This window comes from Bicyclus anynana, chromosome 19 (genome assembly GCF_947172395.1).
Source record: "Bicyclus anynana chromosome 19, ilBicAnyn1.1, whole genome shotgun sequence".
NCBI classification, from domain to species: domain Eukaryota; kingdom Metazoa; phylum Arthropoda; class Insecta; order Lepidoptera; family Nymphalidae; genus Bicyclus; species Bicyclus anynana.
Window position 1 is genome coordinate 13,928,977 of NC_069101.1, and position 23,355 is coordinate 13,952,331.

Here is a 23,355-nt window from a genome sequence, read left to right on the forward strand (position 1 = left end):
AAAAGTGCCTCAGCATTGGTGTTTCCTAAAATCATTTCAACATTACTATGTCCCTTTAAAATTGAAACTTCTGGAGGTTCTATTAAAAATCTTTCTTGGCCATGATCTTCTTCTACGATTGGTATAGTCATTAGTAATAACTCAGGTATATAATATTGTTCGGCCGCTATAATGGGTGTCAATACATTGAGTAATTGTTCGGCGGGGACACTTTGAAGATATTCTAAAAGCTCTGTAGTGTTTGTAGTGTCGAATCCCAAAATTTTACCAAGGACAAAAGCTCTTTTTTCTGGTTCAAATTCTACAGTGAAAGAAGTTGTTGCAACTCCACTCATAGCTATCGCTCTGTGGAAAAGTCCTCGAGACATTGGTGACAGTGTGTGGTATGTGACAGCAAAGGCACCCGCGCTTTCGCCGAAAATCGTCACGTTGTTTGGATCACCACCAAATTTTTTTATATTTCTTTGCACCCATCTCATCGCTGCCACTTGATCTTTCATAGCTGCATTGCCGGGTACTTCCGGGGTTCCCATGGCTAAAAAGCCGAGATGATCAAGCCTGTAATTAAATGTCACAACGACTACATCGGACTGGTCGATTAAAAAGTCGGGTCCATATATATCGTCGTTTCCAGAACCCCATGTAAAACCACCGCCGTGTATCACAAAAAACACTGGCAAAACGGAACTTGAATTTAAACGTGGTGTGTAAACATTTATAAATAGGCAGTCTTCGCTACCCGGTACAATTTTTCTTCTAAGCTGGTCTAATTGTGGACACACACTCCCATGCTCGGTGGCGTTTCGTATACCGACCCACGATGGCGCAGATTGGGGAGCCTAAAAAATGGTTAGAAGATTAATTCAACGTTACAATTACAACTCCGACGACCTCCGTGGCGCAGTGGTATGCGCGGTGGATACATGACGGAGGTCCTGGTTTCGATAGAGGTTTTCTTAATCGATCCAAGTCTGGCTGGCGGGAGGCTTCGGCCGTGGCTAGTTACCACCCTACCGACAAAGACGTACTGCCAAGCGATTTAGCGTTCCGGTATGATGTCGTATAGAATCCGAAAGGGGTGTGGATTTTCATCCTCCTCCTAACAAGTTAGCCCGCTTCCATCTTAGATTGCATCATCACTTACCATAAGGCGGGCTTGTAGGCAAGGGCTAACTTCTAAAGAATAAAAAAAAAATAACTCATTCTTAAATCTATTACACAAAGTAGTAATTACAAGCGTTTATAGCAATACATGTACATTAATAACGTTTAATTTAAGTTAATAGTGATATCCTAGGCTAACTCTTAGGCTGTTGTTTTCCAGAAGTTCTTTATGAATTTATTAATATTTTGATTTTTAGTATTATAGGTATGAAAATTCCTTAACTAATAACTATTTTTTTCATTTTAAAGTCACCTTAAACCTCAGTTTGCCGACGGGTGGCGCAGCGTAGGGGATACCTTTGAAACTGTAGTACAATGTGTCCCCCGTGATCGTCTTTAATTGTTCTCCTCTCAGTCTCCCCTGCTCTACTCGCACGATGTTACCGGCCGCATTATGCTGAAATACGAAAATAGCCGTTTTGTTTATTTTTAAATATTTCCAGATTACTTTTGCTAGAAAATCAAGTGAGTAGGTAAATAAATAGTAAGCTTAAAACAGGTCGGATGTAAGGAAAAAAATATAGGCATTAGAAAAACGAATTCCACGCGAAGACAGTCGGCTAGTAATAAATGAAAAAAAAAAAAGAAATACTCACCACCGCCACCAAACATAGGAAGATTAATGCCTTAATCATGTTGGATTGAAATGTCATTAATAATTACTCAATAAACCAATATGCACGTAATTTCGCTTTATATACATTACCAGACAATACTTAAAAGGCGTGAAGCAACGCAAGTATTATAATAAGCATTTTTAGTAAATTTAATAAATCTTAAATAAATATGAAACACATGTGACAACTCACAACTTTTCAAGGGTTGAGCCATTAAAGATAATTTAATTAGAACTTTTACATTTAATTTAAAATATATATTGAAATTTATATTTAATTCACACGGTGATTTTGAGAACTTGAAATAAACTTAGGACAATTATTTTCGAGATATATTTTTGACTAATAAATTATTAAAAAAAAACAATAAATTTTAAATAAGTTAGATAATTAGACAACGTTTTCTACCTAAATTCAACATTGAAATGGCTTTAGTTATATATATATATATATATATATATATATATATATATATATACTATTTTGTTTGTTATAAAATAATTTTATCAAGATAAGTCTATCAAAAAAGGCAATTATACTTTTTGAAATAACTTTCTCGGAGCTCAACACCCTGCCTCGATCTACATTGATACAGCGCACACTTGTCTATACCAAACTCCACGAGGCAAGAGCCAAGCATAATCATTAAATGCTCTTTCTGTTTAGAAGCAATTTTATGAACCGAAATCGTAAAACCGAAGATTACATGGGATTATTTAGAATTTTATGCTAGGTCTAAAATTCTAAAACAAACCTCATTTTATAAGCTATAAAACTGGGATAAAATAGTCTATGACACTCACAAATAACGTGGCTTTCTAGTGTCCAGAGATTACCTCCTACATACCTCAAACTCTATTTCCATTCCAAATTTCAGCCAAATCGCTTCAGTAACCGCAGCGTAAAGGAGGAACAAACGTTCACACATGCACGCACGCCCGCACTCACTCACTCACTCACTCACTCACTCACTCACTCACTCACACAAGGCTTTTTGGTGAACAAGGATGATCTAATACAGCATGAGTATTGAAGTATGAGTATGTAAAATTATCGACAAAGGTGTAAAATAAAATAAGGAAACATATATTTTTTAGGGTACATGTAAAGTGGGTGACATTTTTTTTACCTTTTATCTCATAGTGTAATATTTGGATAGGTTTTTAAAAAATGTGATGGCTCAGCCAAACACTGTTTTTCTATTCAGGGATTAGTTTGTAAAATATTGAGAACTTAAGTGCTATTTTATAATTATTTTTAAAATCGTTATATTATCAGAAACTGTAGCTTATGAAAAAGTTTCGAGAACTTTTTAAAGATAATCATAATTATCATTTACAATTTTATGAAAATACTTACGGTTTTCCTAAATGGGTAGTTGACTCATATCAAATTTAATATAAACATTATTAATAAGCAGAACAATAATAAGGGTCCGAAATATATCGATATTAATTAATAACAGTTTCTTTTAAAACTTAATTTAAAAAACACGTAATTTAAAAAAAAATCCAAACGGCAAAAACCCTGTCGTCCATTTTCTGACGTCACAATGTTACTGGAAGTACTAAACGTCAAACTATTATTATTAACTAATATTTTTGTCAAACGCTCCGTTTGGTAAAGAATCACATAACGTGACGTCATGAAACAGTTGAAATATAGATCATCATGGCCGACAGAGTTTTGGCTCGTATTGTCAAAATTATATTTAAAAATTGAAATTTTCATGTAATCACGTCTTAAAAAAATATGATGATGTTTTTTTAATCCTACATGAAACGAACTATAGCCTATTATGTTTTAAACGATTTTACCAATTTTCATCTTTATGGTAATTAATGTAGTATAGATCTTAAGCTTCGTCCACCTGCCGCAATTCCATACAATTACTGTGATGGTGTGCTAACCTGTGCCCTATGTAGTCGCACTTTTAAGGCCAAAATAGGGTACATTAGTCACTGGAAAGCACACCAGAGAACTATACATCCGACTGATTTGAGGAGTCTGAAGCGTCGCTGTAGTCGAAATCGGCTTTGAGGCATCAATCAATTAATGTAGTTTTACAAGTACTTACATACATATTTTAAAAATAAAATTGACTGGACTATTATATATTATGTATACTATAGATAATAATCTACGTCAAGCTATTCGATATTTAGCTTTTATATGTAAAATATATGAAAGCTAAATATTGAATAGCTTGATTATATAATCAAGCTATTCAATATTTAGCTTTCGTACACTAGATAGATATTGGAAAACATAATACGTCACGTATGTGGGCTCCCTAACACTGTTACTTTAACAAAAATAACCTTAGCGTTAGCCAAGTATTTAAGCCCATATTAAAAATTAATTCCTAGTGGCTTATGTCTTGGTATAATCAACAAAAAACAACAAAATCGTGTATTTAGTTTTACTTCCTTGAAAACAGAAAGCTATGACATCATTAATAATTCATTCAACGATATAATTTTTATAACAAACAGATAGACACAAACAAACACTGACGGCCTCCGTGGCGCAGTGGTATGCGCGGTGGATTTACAAAACGGAGGTCCTGAGTTCGATTCCCGTCTAGGTCTGGCTGGTGGGAGGCTTCGGCCGTGGCTAGTTACCACCCTACCGGCAAAGACGTACCGCCAAGCGATTTAGCGTTCCGGTACGATGCGTGTAGAAACCAAAAAGGGTGTGGATTTTCATCCTCCTCCTAACAAGTTAGCCCGCTTCCATCTTAGATTGCATCATCACTTACCATCAGGTGAGATTGTAGTCAAGGGCTAACTTGTAAAGAATAAAAAAATAAAAAAAAAACAACGCTTAATATATAAGTCATAATTAATAATGCATGAATACGTTGACGTAGTCAAACCAATATTTTTATGAAAACAAAACATAGACTTAAATGTAAAAATACCAATACCAAAAACAAGTGTTTAGTAAATAGTACCTAAAAAGAGATTTTTGAACCAACTTTTATCATAAATAAAATCGTAAAAATTCATCGCCGAATCCATAGGATTAGAGTACAGTGTCAGTTGTTCTCCAATTTCCAGGAATATTTGAGAGTCTGCATTGTACGGTTGCCAGGTTACGCCGAGCGATGAATCTGGTGTTGGATTCCTACAAAAATAATTTAATGTAAAATTAATTATACCAACTAATATTATAAAGAGGTTTTATGGTATTATAAAAGGTAATCTTTGGATCTAGTAAACCGAAAATTCTTTTACAGTGCGCGCAAGATAAGTCTGCGCGCGACTGGCGGCGCAATTATGTTGCCAGCTTTAGTGATCTCATTCACCCGCAAAGAGATAGACGAGAAGATGGCGGCACTTTTGATTAGTACCAATTTGGGCCACGCGCAATTTTTATACTAAAAAAAAACATACATAGCAACTACTGAAGAAAATAATATGTTTAAACCACATACGAATCCTGCGCAGACGAAGTCGCGGACAGTAGGTAGTTTATAATATTAATCAGATTAATTGAAAATAATTACCCATATTTTACAAAGTTGGTGATTAAGCCGCACATTTGTCGTATCATTTTATAAGAAGTGGCATTTTTGTTAAGCGGCAAATTGTACATCTTGGCGTTAAATATGTACATCAGGTCATCAAAGTGCGATACACCGATTATTCCATATGGTAAGCCATTCCGGCTGTAAACATTTCTTTCGGATATAAATGAGAACTCATAAAGATATATATTGTTGTTTCTGCTGAATTCGGAAAGATGATCAGCGTGTTTAACGATGGAGTAAACGAAATTGTCAGTAATAAGGCTGACAAACTGCGGTACCGTTTTTAAAGACATCTGCTTTGACCCAGTGTAGAACTGTTTTACATAATCCGCTATTTTTAAATGTGTCTTTGGTGTGCTTCTGTAATAAATGTCCCTTGGAACTAAAAGTTCAGGGTATTTGTCGTAGTTTTCGTATACTGATTCTTTATTAAAATTAGGCATAAAGAAAATTCCCTCAGCTGACGTGTGTCCTAAGAAAATGTCAACATTACTTTGTCCCTTTTTAATCAAAAGTTCAAAATCTTCTGGTAAAAAAATTTCTTGACCATAATCTTTTTCTACGACCGGTACTGTCATTAATAATAACCCAGGTATATAATTTTCCTCGTAGGCTATGAGAGGCGTCATTACGTTGACCAGTGCTTCGGCGGGGACACTTTGGAGGTATTCTAAAAGCTCTGTAGTGTTTGCAGTCTCGAAGCCCAGATTTTTTCCAAGCACAAAAGGTCTTCGTTCTGGTTCAAATTCAACGGTGAAAGAAGTAGTCGCAACTCCACTCAAAGCTATTGCTCTGTTGAAAAGTCCCCGAGACATCGGCGACACTGTGTGGTATGTTACAGCAAAGGCACCTGCACTTTCGCCGAAAATTGTCACGTTGTTTGGATCGCCGCCAAATTTCTTAATGTTTCTTTGCACCCATCGCAATGCTGCCACCTGATCTTTCATAGCTGCATTGCCGGGTACTTCCGGGGTTCCCATGCACAAAAATCCTAGATTGTCAAGTCTGTAGTTAAATGTCACAACGACTACATCAGACTGATCGATTAAGAAGTCGGGTCCATAAATATCGTCGTTTCCTGAACCCCATGTGAAACCACCACCGTGTATTACAAAAAACACCGGCATATCGGCACGTGGGTCCAAACATGGAGTGTAAACATTTATAAATAGGCAGTCTTCGCTTCCCGGTACAAATTTGTTTCTAAGCTGATCAAATTGTGGGCACACATTCCCGTGCTCGGTAGCGTTTCGTATACCACCCCATGATGGCGCAGGTTGAGGAGCCTAAAAATTATTTAGAAGATTAATACATGATTAGGTACAGGTATGTACTACTTACAGTAATTACCGTTTTTATAACAAAACAAGTAAACAAAAAAGTGTATGTATATTTAATAACAGAATCTGTTACACGTGTAATCGGAAAAAAAATCATGTGTAATTGAAAAAATCGACTTGTCATAGTACAAAAAATATTAAATCGTGCATTCCGGTTTAACCAGTGCGAAACGAACAGTCCAATTAAATGTACGAGTATAGAGAATAGATATACATTATACTAGATTCCAAACATAGGCCTAGATTTGAGATTTATATCTCAGAAAGTTTAGACTTATCTTCAGTGATTCGAGAATAGTACGAGATTCGGCTTAGGAAAGATATACTCAAAATAGTTGAATTAAATTAACTAGACCACCTATGTGCAATGTGTCAATGTAATTTTCTATCATTTATTCACTCATCTCAAATAATAACAGTTGAGGGTATATATTTCTAAAGCTAAATCTACGATCCGTAATCTATACTTCTATACTAATATTATAAAGAGGTAAAGTTTGTAAGTTTGTAAGTTTGTAACAATTCTTTGAAATGGGGTAATCTTCGGAACTACTGGTCCGATTTTAAAAATTCTTTCACCAGTAGAATGCTACGTTATCGGGGAGTGCTATAGGCTATATTTTATATTTCTATCATATATAACTACTGAGTTATCGCGGGTTTTCTCTTACAGGTCGGACCGAAAAACTTACTTATTCGCATGCGCTGCCTCAACCATTGCGTATAACTGAAATTAATGTATCGAGGCTTTTTGAACCTCTAAAAGTTCTACAAAAAAGTCCGCGACACCATATATCTATCTTTTATATTTTAGCAGATATAGTACCTTTAGTACTTTAATAAATTATTTAAATTTTAAGCTAAGGTTTACGTCATTATTTACACAACTAAACTTAAATCCTTATCAAAATAAATTAATGTAATAATCACAAGGATATTATAGAGATAAGATTTGCCCTTTACAGTATGTTAATTAGTTATATAGTTTCGGAGATAATACAAAATTTCTGAAAGTCGCAGAAATGCCGCTATATGACGCCCCGCGGTTTCAATTACGTGGTTCCCGTTCCCGTGTGAACATGAGGACCAAACATAGCCTATGACACTCGCAAATAATGTAGCTTTCTATTGGTAAAAGAATTTTCCAAATCGGTCCAGTAGATCCAGAGATTACCCCCAACAACCACACAAACTTTACCTCTTTATAGTATTAGCATAGAAGTCGCTTGGGAAATTATAGTCTTTTGGTCATTGCACCACGCAAAAAACTAATTTTGCTGAGGGATTTTGATAGGATAGGGGTAGGGATGGGGTAGGATAGAGGTAGGGTAGGGGGAAAGTGTAGGGTAGGGTAGGGTAGGGTACGGATAAGGTAGGGGTAGTGTAGGGGCAAGGTAGAAGTAGGGGAATGATATGGAACGTATAGGGTAGGGTAGGAGTAGGATAGGGGTAGGGTAGGGTACGGGTAGGGAAGGGTTGGGGTAGGGGTAAGGTAGGAGTAAGGTAGGGGTAGGGTAGGGGTAAGGTGGGTGTAGATTAGGGGTAGGGTAGGATAGGTTATGGGTAGGGTAAGGGTAGGGGTAAGGTGGGGGGAGGGTAGGGTTAGCGTTAGCGGTAGGGTAGGAGTAAGGTAGGGGTAGGGTAGGGTTGGGTAGGTTTACGAGCAGGGTAAGGTCGAGGTAGAGAAGTTTACATCAATTTTTACGCGGACGAAGTCGCGGGCGTCCGCTAGTAATATATACTATCACAAAATGCTACGATTTAGTCAATTGTAAACAAATACATAATTACGTCCGCGCGCCTAATCAAAATCATTAGACAAATTCTAGCTTTAAAATATGCCAATTCAAAGTCTGCAGTAATGCTGGTGTCGACCGGTTGGTAATTTTTTCTCTTAAAGGTACCTACTCCTTCTGAAGCAGTGGTAGTTTGATCTTATTTGATCATGATTTTAAATTACTCGTAGTTGTATTATGTGAAGATATACATATAACAATAAAAATATGTGTGACGAAATTCCAATCAGCGCCGTGCGGTTAAAACCCTTGCTACGCCACTGCTCATACTCTGCCGACCATATTTATAAACATGGATTTAAACCTTAATTCAAAGTGAAATGAACTTTATTAACCGACTTCCAAAAAGGAGGAGGTTCTACGTTCGACTGTATGTAGGTATGTTTTTTTAGTGATAAGTTTTAATAAATTGATATTTAAATTTTAATCCATGTTTTTATGAATTAAAATTTGTGCCGTGCCCGTTTCCAAGTTACTTTTGCGGTTATAATACTAGTGGATACAAAACTTTTCTATTAGTATTAGTTAATCCTTATACGCGAGAATTCTTAATTCTCTGATGCGTGTGTGATGTCTGCCAATCCGCATTGGGCCAGCGTGGTGGACTATTGGCCTAACCCCTCTCCTTCTGAGAGGAGACTCGAGCTCAGTAGTGAGCGAAATATGGGTTGATAATGATGATTCCTCACCTTAAACCTCAGTTTGCCGACCGGTGGCGCAGCGTAGGGGATACCTTTGAAACTGTAGCACAATGTGTCCCCCGTGATCGTCTTCAGTTGTTCTCCTCTCAGTCTCCCCTGCTCTACTCGCACGATGTTAGCAGCCACATTATGCTGAAATGTACAAAATTATTTTTGTAAATATTATGCAATGGGCACATAGCTCGAACAGCTGATGGACGTTGGGGCCTTAAGGTGCTGGAAATCTGGAATGGCGTCCCGGCACCGTAAAAAAATTTTGTTGTACTTTTTATAGTTTCTTTGGGCTAATGTGGGCATATCCTCGCATGTGTTAGTTTATCTCGTCCCCCTCAAAGAAAGGACATACAATTTTGTTGGTGAATTTCAATGCGATACAAGTCCAAAGGTCCAAATTGTTCTGAGATTATGTATTGTCTTGTAGTAGTAGTACCGCCAAAATATATAAAAAAAAAATTGAAGACCTCGTTTTTTTAAAAGCCTAGTTTGACAAGCAGAGGGCAATGTGAGCCCATTTTTGAAAAATGATGTACAGTAACCATTTATAGATTTAAATAATTACTATAAAAACCCACTTTGAATTTTGTGTATTTTTTTAAAGCGATAGTAAAAAGTCGATGAACAAATGCGGTAACAACAGCTTTCGCAGTGGGTGATCCTGACTTCAGCATCCAAGGTCATGAGTTTGCAGCAATGCAGCAAAAATGCAGCCTTTATAATCGTAGATTCCTTATTCTATCTATTATACACTCCATTTTTTTTTCTGAACTGCCTGGTTATGTTATTTGCTATTGATTTTTTTAACATAAATTGTTGTATGCCAGATATGGCCGAATACATTTGAATGTACCTATGTGCTCTCAGTAAATGAAAAATTAAATTGAATAATTTTCATACTTCGACGCCCGTTGTCATTTGATCGTTTTCAATGCCCTTATTACTCGTCGTTTGCAGTTTATATTGTTTTGTTCGTTTCACTATTGAAAGTTTGCCGCGATTCACGATAATAGTACGTATTATGAACGTCATAAGGCAACTGTGACCCATGCTATCTGAAAAACACTTTAGTATCATTTGAGTCCTCATTCCCAGAGTTAAAAAGCGACATGTTATGACTCAGCGTTTGCGCTTTTATTAACATCCTTGATTTAATTCATGGTCTATTTTCAACGCCCAAAATTGTAAATGCAACACTGCTCGATAAAAAAGTCGTGTTTTAAAAACGCTGTCGTGTAAAAATATACTTGTAACTAGCGGACGCCCGCGACTTCGTCCGCGTAAAAATTGATGTAAACTTCTCTACCTCTACCTTACCCTGCTCGTAAACCTACCCAACCCTACCCTACTCTACCCCTACCTTACTCCTACCCTACCGCTAACCCTAACCCCTCCCTACCCCTACCTTACCTCTACCCTAACCCTACTCGTACCCTACCCCTACCCTACCTTACCCTACCCTACCGACCAAAAGACTATAATTTCCCAAGCGACTTCTATGCTCATACTATAAAGAGGTAAAGTTTGTGTGGTTGTCGGGGGTAATCTCTGGATCTATTGGACCGATTTGGAAAATTCTTTTACCAATAGAAAGCTACATTATTTGCGAGTGTCATAGGCTATGTTTGGTTCTCATATTCACACGGAAACGGGAACCACGTAATTGAAACCGCGGGGCGTCATATAGCGACATTTCTGCGACTTTCAGAAATTTTGTATTATCTCCGAAACTATATAACTAACTAACATACTGTAAAGGGCAAATCTTATCTCTTTAATATCCTTGTGATTATTAAATAATTTATTTTGATAAGTATTTAAGTTTAGTTGTGTAAATAATGACGTAAACCTTAGTTTAAAATTTAAATAATTTATTAAAGTACTAAAGGTACTATATCTGCTAAAATATAAAAGATAGATATATGGTGTCGCGGACTTTTTTGTAGAACTTTTAAAGGTTCAAAAAACCTCCATACATTTATTTCAGTTATACGCAATGGTTGAGGCAGCGCATGCGAATAAGTAAGTTTTTCGGTCCGACCTGTAAGAGAAAACCTGCGATAACTCAGTATAGTACGCGCGTTAACAACTGAGTCTTAGGGCCATAAATCATTTCTCTATATCTATCTCGCTTGCACTTATGGGTCTTATGGAGCCGTCTAGTGAAGGGTGTAACAATGAAAGACATATTATCGATAAGTAAAGTTTATTATCGTATCTTGTTCACAAAATTAAAAAAAATAACAATATTTGATTTAATATAATACATATTTCATATTATATAATTATTAACTAAATAAAATTAATCTTCATCTGAGTCTTCATCATCAGAATCTTCGTCTTCTGCCAAATTTATTATAAGCGGCGCGTGATCTCTAATTAGAGCTTTTTGTAAATCTTTGTTTTGAAGTTCTTCGGCATGCCTAACACATTTGGCCCAGTCTTCTCGTGTGACATTTTCTATGGCTCGGTGGAGGTGATTTTCGACATCTGCTATCTTGAAGGTATTATTATTCTTCGCAACTTCTCCCTTTACTTGTGCCCAAATTAATTCTATTGGGTTATATTGACAGTGATATGGAGGGAGCCTTATTACTTCATGACCTCGTTCATTTGCCAGATGGTCTAAAGCGTAGACTTTCTGCGGGTTACTGGCTTTTACTTTTCTTATTAATTCTTCAATAATTTCGTTGCTGGAATATGGAATCTTTTTCTTTGTCAACCATTCTTGAATTTCAGCTTTCCTCGTGTTTCTTGTGGGTATCTTTTCCAACTGTATCGAATGATAGCTTGCGTTATCGACAATTATAACTGAGGGCTCTTCAAGTAGATTCAGGAATTCGGAAAACCATGCCATATATGTTTCGCCATCCATTTCTGTGTGGTAATCAGCATCCTTTGATTTCACCGCTTTAAATATTAGCTTCGCATCTGGAACGAAGCCAGTCCTTGCAGAACCCGCATGGCAAACTATTAATCTTTGGCCTTTTCCCACAGGCTGATTCTTGAAACCTCCTTCATCGTTGCTTCCAAGCCACATCCTCTTTCTTGCATGGTTTTGATTAATCCATGTTTCGTCTAGATAGAAACGTGGTCGCTGATCGTTAGTTCTTCTAAGTAAATCCAATTTCCTTAAAAAGTCCATTCTAGCACAAACAATATCAGTTCTTTCCATTAAATATTTACGTCCTTCGCTATTTTTCTTATACTGGAACCCAACCTCCTTCAGTAGTATTCTCATTGAAGTGTTGCCGCATTTAAAATCGGGTAATTGTTCACGGAATTTTTCTAAAATTTTCGCCACGGATGGATACTCTCCATTCTCATAAAATGAAGCTACAGTTCGCTTCAACACACTTTTATCAAAATCGTCAATATTAGTGACGGTTTGTGGTTTCTTAAAATTTGTTCTTGGTATACAGGTACTGCCTGATTGTGATACTTCCGTCTTGATTCGGTCCACTGTCGCTCTGCTCACACCACAAACAAATGCGGCCATTTCACGTGGTTTGTTGAAATTTAGAGAAGCCACTTTATTCGGATCACTTTTCAATTCATTGAGAAACAGGAATACGTTGTGAATCAGTGTTCGAGCTTGAGGGCTAATATCGCCATGTAATTTCTTCAGATCAACGTTAGAAAATAAAGTATCCATAGTGCGCAACGAGTAACACATGAATGTATTTATTTAATTGCAGTAAACACATTTATAGCAAAAAAAATACGCAATGCAATTACATTAGAAACCGACCAATCAGAATCGTCCAAATCATTATTGACTCATCATTAGCACGTGCGCAGGTAGCCGTTTATCGATAATTAGGGTGCGCAGGTAGGCGCGCTGCACATTCCTATCTTTTTTGACTTTTATGACCGGACGACTCAGATGATAACGCGCATACTATAGTTATCTATGACAGAAATATAAAATATAGCCTATAGCACTCCCCGATAACGTAGCTTTCTACTGGTGAAAGAATTTTTAAAATCGGACCAGTAGTTCCGAAGATTACCCCATTTCAAAGAATTGTTACAAACTTACAAACTTACAAACTTACAAACTTACAAACTTTACCTCTTTATAATATTAGTATAGATTGAACGTTTTTTTATCGTCCGTTAAAAAAACTCTCGTGCGAATGAGTTTCTTATTTGTAACAAAATAATATATTTACCAAAATTATCCCGAGTATGGAATAAGCCACGTTCATATACATTGTTATCTGTCTGTACAGAAGTAATCTACTAAGATGCTTTTTATAGCAAAAAATATTTGCATGATGTAAATCAATTAAACGCTTGAATACGTTACGTGCGTTCTATAATACTTCACAATATTCGATTTTATTTACTTATACCCGATATTAGTATTTTGATTAATTGAAGCAATCGGAAATAATAAATTGGGTAATTATAATCAAAGTTGATAATCTAGCTATACGTACCTATACAATGTTTGTGTAATCTAATTGAATTAGACTATTCATAATTACCATAATTATGAATAGTCTGATTCAATTAGATTACATTCAACAACACTGTATATTCAATATTTGATTTATTTTCTGTACTCCGAAATAAACCGACGAATCCGACAAACATAGTATTTATAAATCACTGAGACTATAATTGATTTAACAGACGATTTAACTGAACAGTTCGACTGTTCAGTTAAATTTAAATTTAATTTCACGCATGCATTTGAATTTGCTATCGACAGGTCTGTCATTCCCATACGTTTTTCCAGTTTTCGAAGCGTTAGCGATCGTAGGAAGAGAATCGACTTGCCACTTGGCTAGGGGGGCTGGTGTTTATAAACCATGGAAGCGCAGCATTATTCAAACAAAAAAGATAATTTTGTTTGATTTCTTTAAAATAAACATAACATAGGTCGTGATCTCTTTTCTAACAGTAAGCTGTTTTTAGTAGGAAAACTGGAACTGGAGAGATATAGCAAATTAATAACATTATAAAGAAAAAAATAAACAAAAACAATCCATGATTCTTGGTTAATTGAATTTTTCTGAGAATGTTAATATGTGTATATTAAGCGATATATCATTTTTAACCGAATTCAAAAAGGAGGAGGTCCTCAAGATGATCGGTATGTTTTTTTTTTCTGCGTCGACTTAGAACTTACATTTCTCAACTGCTAAAGATTGTACACGATAGGCATTTTATTTATATCTGTCGAATCAAGATTTAATTTCGGTATCTATACTAATATTATAAAGCTCAAGAGTTTGTTAGTTTGTTTGCTTGAACGCGCTAATCTCAGGAACTACAGGTTCGATTTGAAAAATTCTTTCAGTGTTAGATAGCCCATATATCGAGAAAGGCTATAGGTTATATTTTATCCCCATATTCCTACAACAAAAATTACCTGTGAAACGAAAGATAATGATCAATTTAAGACCATTAAAAAAAGTGTCAACTAGCCTATTATGTTTTAAACGATTTTAATCATATTCATCTTTATGATAATTAATGTAGTTTTGCATATATTTTAGGTATTAAGTTGACTGGGCTATTAATTTACGTCAAGCTGTTTTCTATATTTAGCTTTTATATGTAAATAGGTATTAGAAATACAATTGCAAATACATATAATATAATACGTCACGTATGTGGGCTCCCTAACACTGTTACTTTAACAAAAATTACCTTAGCGTTAGCCAAGTATTCAAGCCCATATTAAAAATTAATTCCTATTGACTTATGTTTTTGGTATAACCAACAAAAAACAACAAAATCGTGTATTTATTTTTTACTTCCTTGAAAAAAGAAAGGTATGACATCATTAATAATTCATTCAACGATATATTTTTTATAACAAACAAATAGACACACACAAACAACATAATAATGCATGAATAAGTTGAATAGCTTAAAACTCAAGTGTAAAAATATCAATACCAGTGTTTAGTAAATAGTGCCTTAAATGAGATTTTTGAACCAACTTTTATCATTAATAAAATCGTAAAAATTCATCGTCGCTTCCATAGGATTAGAGCAGAGTGTCAATTGTTCTCCAATTTCCAGGAATAGTTGAGAGTCTGCATTGTATGGTTGCCAGGTTACGCCGAGCGATGAGTCTGGAGTTGGATTCCTGTAAAAAAAGTTACAAAAATAAATTAATATAAAAATTGCCGAAGTTTCGAAGTTTATAATATCTATACTAATATTCTAAAGAGGTTTTGTAAGAGGTAATCTTTGGATCTACTAAACCGATTTTGAAAATTCTTTTACAGTGCGCAAAGTCTGCGCGCGACTGGCGGTGCAATTATCTTACCAGCGTTAGTGATCTCATTTACCCGCAAAGAGATAGATAGAGACGACAAGATGGGGGCACTGTTAATTAGTACCAATTTAGGCCACGCGCAATTTTTATATTAACATAAACATACATGGCAACTACGAAAACAAAATAATATGTTTAAAACACATACGAATCCTGCGCAGACGAAGTCGCGGACAGTCGTCATCAACCCATATTCAGCTCACTGCTGAGCTCGAGTCTCCTCTCAGAACAAGAGGGATAAGGCCAATAGTCCACCACGCGGGCCCAATGCGACTTAACACATGCAGAGAATTAAGATAATTCTCTGGTATGCAGGTTTCCTCACGATGTTTTCCTTCACCGATTGAGACGCGTGATATTTAATTTCTTAAAATGCACACAACTGAAAAGTTGGAAGTGCATGCCCCGGACCGGATTCAAACACACACCCTCCGGAATCGGAGGCAGAGGTCTTATCCACTGGGCGCGGACAGTAGCTAGTTTGTAATATTAGGTAATTAGATTAATTGAAAATAATTACCCATATTTTACAAAGTTGGTGATTAAGCCGCACATTTGTCGTATCATTTTATAAGAAGTGGCATTTTTGTTGAGCGGCAAATTGTACATCTTGGCGTTAAATATGTACATCAGGTCATCAAAGTGCGATACACCGATTATTCCATATGGTAAGCCATTCCGGCTGTAAACATTTCTTTCGGATATAAATGAGAACTCATAAAGATATATATTGTTGTTTCTGCTGAATTCGGAAAGATGATCAGCGTGTTTAACGATGGAGTAAACGAAATTGTCCGTAATAAGGCTGACAAACTGCGGTACCGTTTTTAAAGACATCTGCTTTGACCCAGTGTAGAACTGTTTTACATAATCCGCTATTTTTAAATGTGTTTTTGGTGTGCTTCTGTAATAATAAATGTCTCTTGGTACTAAAAGTTCAGGGTATTTGTCGTAGTTTTCGTATACTGATTCTTTATTAAAATTAGGCATAAAGAAAATTCCCTCAGCTGACGTGTGTCCTAGGAAAATGTCAACATTACTTTGTCCCTTTTTAATCAAAAGTTCAAAATCTTCTGGTAAAAAAATTTCTTGACCATAATCTTTTTCTACGACCGGTACTGTCAATAATAATAACTCAGATATATAATTTTCCTCGTAGGCTATGATAGGCGTCATTACGTTGACCAGTGCTTCGGCAGGAACGCTTTGGAGGTATTCTAAAAGCTCTGTAGTGTTTGCAGTCTCGAAACCCAGAATTTTTCCAAGCACAAAAGGTCTTCGTTCTGGTTCAAATTCAACGGTGAAAGAAGTTGTCGCAACTCCACTCAAAGCTATTGCTCTGTTGAAAAGTCCCCGAGACATCGGTGACACTGTGTGGTATGTAACAGCAAAGGCACCTGCACTTTCGCCGAAAATTGTCACGTTGTTTGGATCGCCGCCAAATTTCTTAATGTTTCTTTGCACCCATCGCAATGCTGCCACCTGATCTTTCATAGCTGCATTGCCGGGTACTTCCGGGGTTCCCATGCACAAAAATCCTAGATTGTCAAGTCTGTAGTTAAATGTCACAACGACTACATCAGACTGATCGATTAAGAAGTCGGGTCCATAAATATCGTCGTTTCCTGAACCCCATGTGAAACCACCACCGTGTATTACAAAAAACACCGGCATATCGGCACGTGGGTCCAAAGATCGAGTGTAAACATTTATAAATAGGCAGTCTTCGCTTCCCGGTACAAATTGGTTCAAAAGCTGATAAAATTGTGGGCACACATTCCCGTGCTTGGTAGCGTTTCGTATACCACCCCATGATGGCGCAGGTTGAGGAGCCTAAAAATTATGTAGAAGATTAATACATCATTAGGTACAGGTATGTACTACTTACAGTAATTACCGTTTTTATAAAAAAACAAATATAGTAAACAAAAAAGTGTATATATATTTAATAACAGAACCTGTAACACGTGTAGTCGGAAAAAAAGAATCATGTGTAATTTCAAAAAAAATCGACTTGTCATGGTACCAAAATGTATTAAATCGTGCATTCCGGTTTAACCAGTGCGAAACGAACAGTCCAATTAAATGTACTAGTATAGAGAATATATATACATTATACTAGATTCCAATCGTAGGCCTAGATTTCTGATTTATATCTCAGAAAGTTTCGGCCTACTTTCATTGGCATATAGTCTGAGATTCCGCTTAAGAAATAGGCAACCTATGTGCTATGTGTCAAAGTGACTACTTTCTATCATTTAGTTCTCATCTCAAATAAATAACAGTTGAGGTTATATATTTCTAATGCTAAATCTTAGATCAGTAGTAATATATACTATCACAAAATGCTACGATTTTGTCAATTGAAAACAAATGAAATGTCCACGCGCCTAATCAAAATCTTTAGACAAATTCTAGCTTTAAAATATTCCTATTCAAAATCTGCAGTAATGCTGGTTCGACCGGTTGGTAATTTTAATCCATAAAAACATGGATTAAAATTTAAATATAATTTTTTTTCTAAGTAAACCTTATCACTAATAATTTAAGTTCACTTCATTTTCAATTAAAGTTTAAATCCATGTTTGTAAACACGGTTGGCAGAGTATGAGCAGCGGCGTAGCATGGGTTTTTGCCGCACGGCGCTGACTGGAATTTCGTCACACATATTTTTATTGTTAGTTATTCCTTAGATATATGAACCTGTATACGCGAGAATTTGCTTAATTCTCTGATGCGTGTGTGAAGTCTGCCAATCCGCATTGGGCCAGCGTGGTGGACTACGCTTACCCGCCTAACCCCTCTCATTCTGAGCTCACTGCTGAGCTCCAGCCTCCTCTCTCATTCTGAGAGACTGGAGCTAAACTGAGCCGAATATGGGTTGATAATGATGATTCCTTACCTTAAACCTCAGTTTGCCGACGGGTGGCGCAGCGTAGGGGATACCTTTGAAACTGTAGTACAATGTGTCCCCCGTGATCGTCTTCAGTTGTTCTCCTCTCAGTCTCCCCTGCTCTACTCGCACGATGTTACCGGCCGCATTGTGCTGAAATGTTTAGTAAAAAATTATTTTAGTAAATATTACGCAATGGGCACATAGCTCAAAGAGCCGATGGACGTTGGGCCCCCAAGGTGCTGGAAATCTGGAATGGCGTCCCGGCACATTAGAAGTTTGTCAACACAGAATGGAAAGGAGTATACTTAACATAAAATTAAAAGATAAAGTTCGATTAACAAAAATTAGAAAATAAACTAAGATTCAAATGCACACAACTGAAAAGTTGGGGCTACATGCCCCGGGTGGATTCGAACCCACGCCCACCGGAATCGGAGGCAGTTTTTAGTTGCAATGCAATAAAAATAATAGTTTCATAGTTTAAATTTTTTACAACATAATTGGAATGACCTCAAACTTTATAAATGTTATATACTGACTGGGAAGGTTTGCTTCGGAGGACATTACACATAACTTAAAATATTGCGTTTTATTATATAAATATTACAGTATCTTAAGAAAGCTGGCCACAGTCAGCGATGACAATCTTCTTGGATGGCTTGCCCGACTGGGAGCCCAGGGCTTCCACTTGTTTCACAACATCCATGCCTTCTACCACATTGCCAAACACGACGTGTCTGCCGTCCAACCAGGAAGTCTTCACTGTGGTTACAAAGAATTGAGAGCCATTAGTGTTAGGGCCAGCGTTTGCCATAGAGAGAGCTCCGGGTCTGGTGTGCTTGAGGATGAAGTTCTCATCAGCAAACTTCTCTCCGTAGATGGACTTGCCGCCAGTGCCGTTGTGGTTGGTGAAGTCACCCCCTTACAACATGAAGTTGGGGATGACACGGTGGAAGGTGGAGCCTCTGTAGCCGAAGCCCTTTTCACCAGTGCATAGCGCACGGAAGTTTTCACATGTTTTTAGAGTGACGTTAGTTCTTAACTCAACGACGATTCTTCCCAATGGTGCACCATCGACGGCTACATCCAAAAATACTCGGGGCAAGCTCATTTTAGTAAATCCTTACAATTCACCAATCTATTTAAAGAAAAGGACGGCGATTTACGTTAGCGATTTATCAAATACAAGCAAGTATAAATTTGTATATCGGGAAAATTTAGAATTATTACCTACCTAAGATTTTCAATACACTATTGCTGAAAATTCACTCACTTAACTACACTTGAGAGCAAAGAAATAGCCTTCCTGTACAATGTTCTGTAGAAACCGTAATGGGTGTGGATTTTCATCCTACGCCTAACAAGTTAGCTCGCTTTCATCTTAGATTGCATCGTCACTTACCATCAGGATTGCAGTCAAGGTCTAACTTCTAACAATGAAATAAAAAAATACCACCGGCGACAAACGTTAGAACCGTTTTCTTTTTTTTTTTAATATTCTTGAAATGCTATGTAAAAAAGTTATTTTGTTTAGTTTAGTCATTTTATCAACGAAACGTAAAATTCAGGTGGCACGATTATTTTGATATTTGTACACGATATCAAGTGTACACTTTACAGCCCGCGTGATGCGTCCACACTAGTATCATTAGTCCCCATTCCCCAGAGTTAAAAAAGCGACACGTTAAAACTCAGCGTTTGCGTTTTTATTAACGTTCTTGATTAAATTCATGGTTTATTTCCATCGCCCAAAATTGTAAATGCAACACTGCTCGATAAAAAAGCGTCGTGTTTTATTTAAAAAGGCTGTCGTGTGAACATATACTTGGAAATGCATTTGTTGTAATTGTACGCTTTTTTATCGTCCGTTAAAATAACTCTCGTGCGAATGAGTGTCTTATTTGTAAGAAAATAATATATTTACCAAAATTATCCCGAGTATGGAATAAGCCACGTTCATATACATTGCTATCTGTCTGTATAACAGAAGTAATCTATTAAGATGCTTTTTATAGCAAAAAATATTTGCATAATGTAAATTAATTGAACGCTTCAATACGTCATGTGCGATCTATAATACCCCACGTTATTCGGTTTTATTTACTTATTAGCGGACGCCTGCGACTTCGTGGAAATCAATGTAAACTTTCAACCCCTATTGCATCCCCTTCTTATTTTATTTTCGCAAAAAAAGGATTCTATCACCTTCTCCATGTTTTGACTCAAACCGAGCAAAAGTTTCATTTGAATTCATTCAGTAGTTTCAGCGTGATGCCCGAATAACAAAAATACACAGACAGACGAACAAAAAAAAATCGAAAAAAAAAAACATTTTTAGCTTCAGTATAAGTAAAATCTAAAATTGCGAATAGAATTCGACCAGTTTTATTATAAAGATCATCATCAAAGCAATCGGAAATAACAAATTGGATAATTATTATCAAAGTTGATAATCTAGCTATACGCACCTATACGATGTTTATGTAATCTAATTGAATTAGATTATTTATAAATTATGGTAGATTAAATTCAACAACACTGGATATTCAATATTTGATTTATTTTCTATACTCCGAAATAAACCGACGAATCCGACAAACATAGTATTTATAAATCACTGAGACTATAATTGATTTACCAGACGATTTAACTGTTCGACTGTTCAGCTAAATTTAAATTTAATTTCACGCATGCATTTGAATTTGATTTGGGTTTAAAATCCAAATGCATGCGTGATGCAGGCGACGACCGTGGTGTCTGTAAATCAAGAGGGATATATCCAGCAGTGGACCTGCATCGGCTGATAATGATAATACCTTAGCACACCTTTTAACAATTTATAATTGGTGTTAATAGGAAATTTGTTAGTTATGGACGTTATGTCCCTTGACCGCCAACGGGTTAACCTCGTAAGTCTTTCGAGCACACATCAGCTATTTATAGTTATTTTTGGTCATAACAAATCTTTATCATAACACTCCGTGTGATTTCAATTAAAAGTTGTTAGCTGTGTTTCTGTGTTTTTTGTTGCTTTTAGTTTGCGATTTCCTCCGGTTTGATTCAAGCGCTATTCATTGTTATTATTTATGTTATTGTGGAGGGGGGGGGGGGTATCAGTGTTGGTATGGTTGGTATGGTGGATAGGGGAAACACCTCGAGCAGGTCCCAGGACTTGTGATCTTGGGGGTAGGTTTAAGGGATCTTTTTAGAATGTATAAACCCTCACCTTCCCTGTCCGACATGTTCTCCATGCTCACACTCAACAATTTATGGTAAACAATAATTACAACACTGAATATTATTGCACAAAATCACTAGCACGACTGGCAGCGTGACGGACTTGAGTTCAGTTCTTTGTTAGGCAGCGTGACCGTCACGCTGCCTAACAAGGAACTCAACTCAAATCATCAAATACCCTCTTATTTATACCACACCACGGGTGTTGTAATCGTCCAGGAACAAGATAACATCTACTTATATAATTTTTTATTAGAAAGCTTCAGTTATTATGTAACTTATCGTAATACAAAAGACAGCAATGTTGTTTAGTTGTGGATATAGGTAAAGTCAAAGGTTTTATACTGTTACATATGTTACTAGCGCGTCGAAATTGAGGCGAACAAAGGTGGCTAATTGTCTTAATTTCATTTTGCCGCATAGTGAACAACTAAAGTTATTTAAATGACTAATACCTAGTGTCTACAATGTTGAGTTGTGTGTTCAGGAAGTGTTAAAACTATATGTATATACTTAAATATATAATGTAAATAAGTAAACACAAAATTGTGCATGTGTGCGGCTCAGAGGAGTAGCTATATTCGGATCACTTTTTGCGGTGATTTTGTTGGCACGTAACATATCTAGTAGTATAAAATTGACCTTCAACAAAAAACCTTCATAATATTTCATAGCTTGAACTTTCATGTCTCGAAGCTTTACCCTCATACCTCATTATCATATAATGCATAGTAAAAAAAATAAATTAATTTTACTTCTTATTAAATTGTCAATGCATATTATTTTATTTTTTTACAACGAAAGGAGTAAAAACTTTGGTATTACTTCGTCATGATGTGTTATTATTATCAAATAGGTACACGTTTAATTGCGCACGTATTCGTAGCAATATACGTCAATGAATATTTACTTAAATGAAAAAATGCATTAAAATGTTAATGTACATGAATGATAAATTTGAAATTGGATCATCTCTAAAGTCAATGACATCTTTAATGAAACGATAATTTCCAAAAACTGCCTCCTTGATCCACTTAGACTGTGTGGTCTCGGATCACAAGTGTCTGGGTCGGCCTATGAAACATTAAGCTTTTCTTTTAAGAAATTTTCAGCAAAAATCTCAGCCCGAAGTTGGGAGTTGTTCGGAAAGTGATTTTTGTGACCTTACGAGAACTAAAGCTGGAGAGAAAATGTGTCCGCTTATTCTGGATACAAGTTGGAACTCCTGGCTATGAAAGAGCCGACTTGTTATAGCTTTTTAGTGGATTCAAGTGATTACACAACATTTGTCAGGACAACTTAATTAAAAAATCAAACTGTAACCAAACTATGACCCTAGAATGGCAGAGAATGACCTTGAGTGAAGTCATGCACTTGTGAACGTTGTGTGTAGCGTTAAAGGATCCTTTGACTGTTAAGAAAATCCCCCTTTTCCATTCAAGTCACTCTCCCTGCCTATCCCAAGTAACCCATAAGAAATTACACAACAAGAGATGTGAACAAGCTTGGCAACTTATCGTTCATGACACTCCTGATGGTCCGCGCGGACCGGGAGGCGTGTAGCGATGAAACAACCCACGACTGATGCACGTCACTTCCCCGCACGCACGATTTCACACCCGCGCAGTCTTTCCGCCCGTCGCCCGCATATCATGGGAGTGTTATCAACGAACTTGCCAGACTATAGTTTAATAAGTTTTACTCCGAAACTGAAGCATCCACAGAAGATAACACTTTAAAACACTCATTTGCGAAGTTGCAAATAGTTTAGTAT

General features: G+C 36.4%; 4 protein-coding genes across 5 annotated transcripts in view; 1 reads left to right on the plus strand and 3 right to left on the minus strand.

Annotated features, from left to right (window-relative positions):
- The window catches only part of LOC112049226 (macoilin-1), a 70,038-nt gene that overhangs the window by 31,287 nt on the left and 15,396 nt on the right, over positions 1-23,355 (plus strand). The window lies entirely within an intron of this gene.
- LOC112049230 (esterase FE4-like) lies at positions 4,119-13,379 on the minus strand. Its single transcript, XM_052887518.1, has 4 exons — positions 13,323-13,379; positions 9,142-9,285; positions 5,293-6,602; positions 4,119-4,910 (listed from the first exon to the last, which is right to left on the minus strand). Exons 1-4 carry the CDS (start codon positions 13,362-13,364, stop codon positions 4,724-4,726), a joined length of 1,683 nt encoding a protein of 560 aa, XP_052743478.1. The 5' UTR covers positions 13,365-13,379; the 3' UTR covers positions 4,119-4,723.
- On the minus strand, positions 14,945-20,313 carry LOC128199176 (esterase FE4-like). Its single transcript, XM_052887519.1, has 4 exons — positions 20,269-20,313; positions 18,351-18,494; positions 15,969-17,281; positions 14,945-15,256 (listed from the first exon to the last, which is right to left on the minus strand). Exons 1-4 carry the CDS (start codon positions 20,308-20,310, stop codon positions 15,085-15,087), a joined length of 1,671 nt encoding a protein of 556 aa, XP_052743479.1. The 5' UTR covers positions 20,311-20,313; the 3' UTR covers positions 14,945-15,084.
- On the minus strand, positions 18,799-19,523 carry LOC112049229 (peptidyl-prolyl cis-trans isomerase-like). The gene is given in 1 exon segment (XM_024087034.2): positions 18,799-19,523. A coding segment is annotated over 1 exon segment (498 nt). The 5' UTR covers positions 19,456-19,523; the 3' UTR covers positions 18,799-18,957.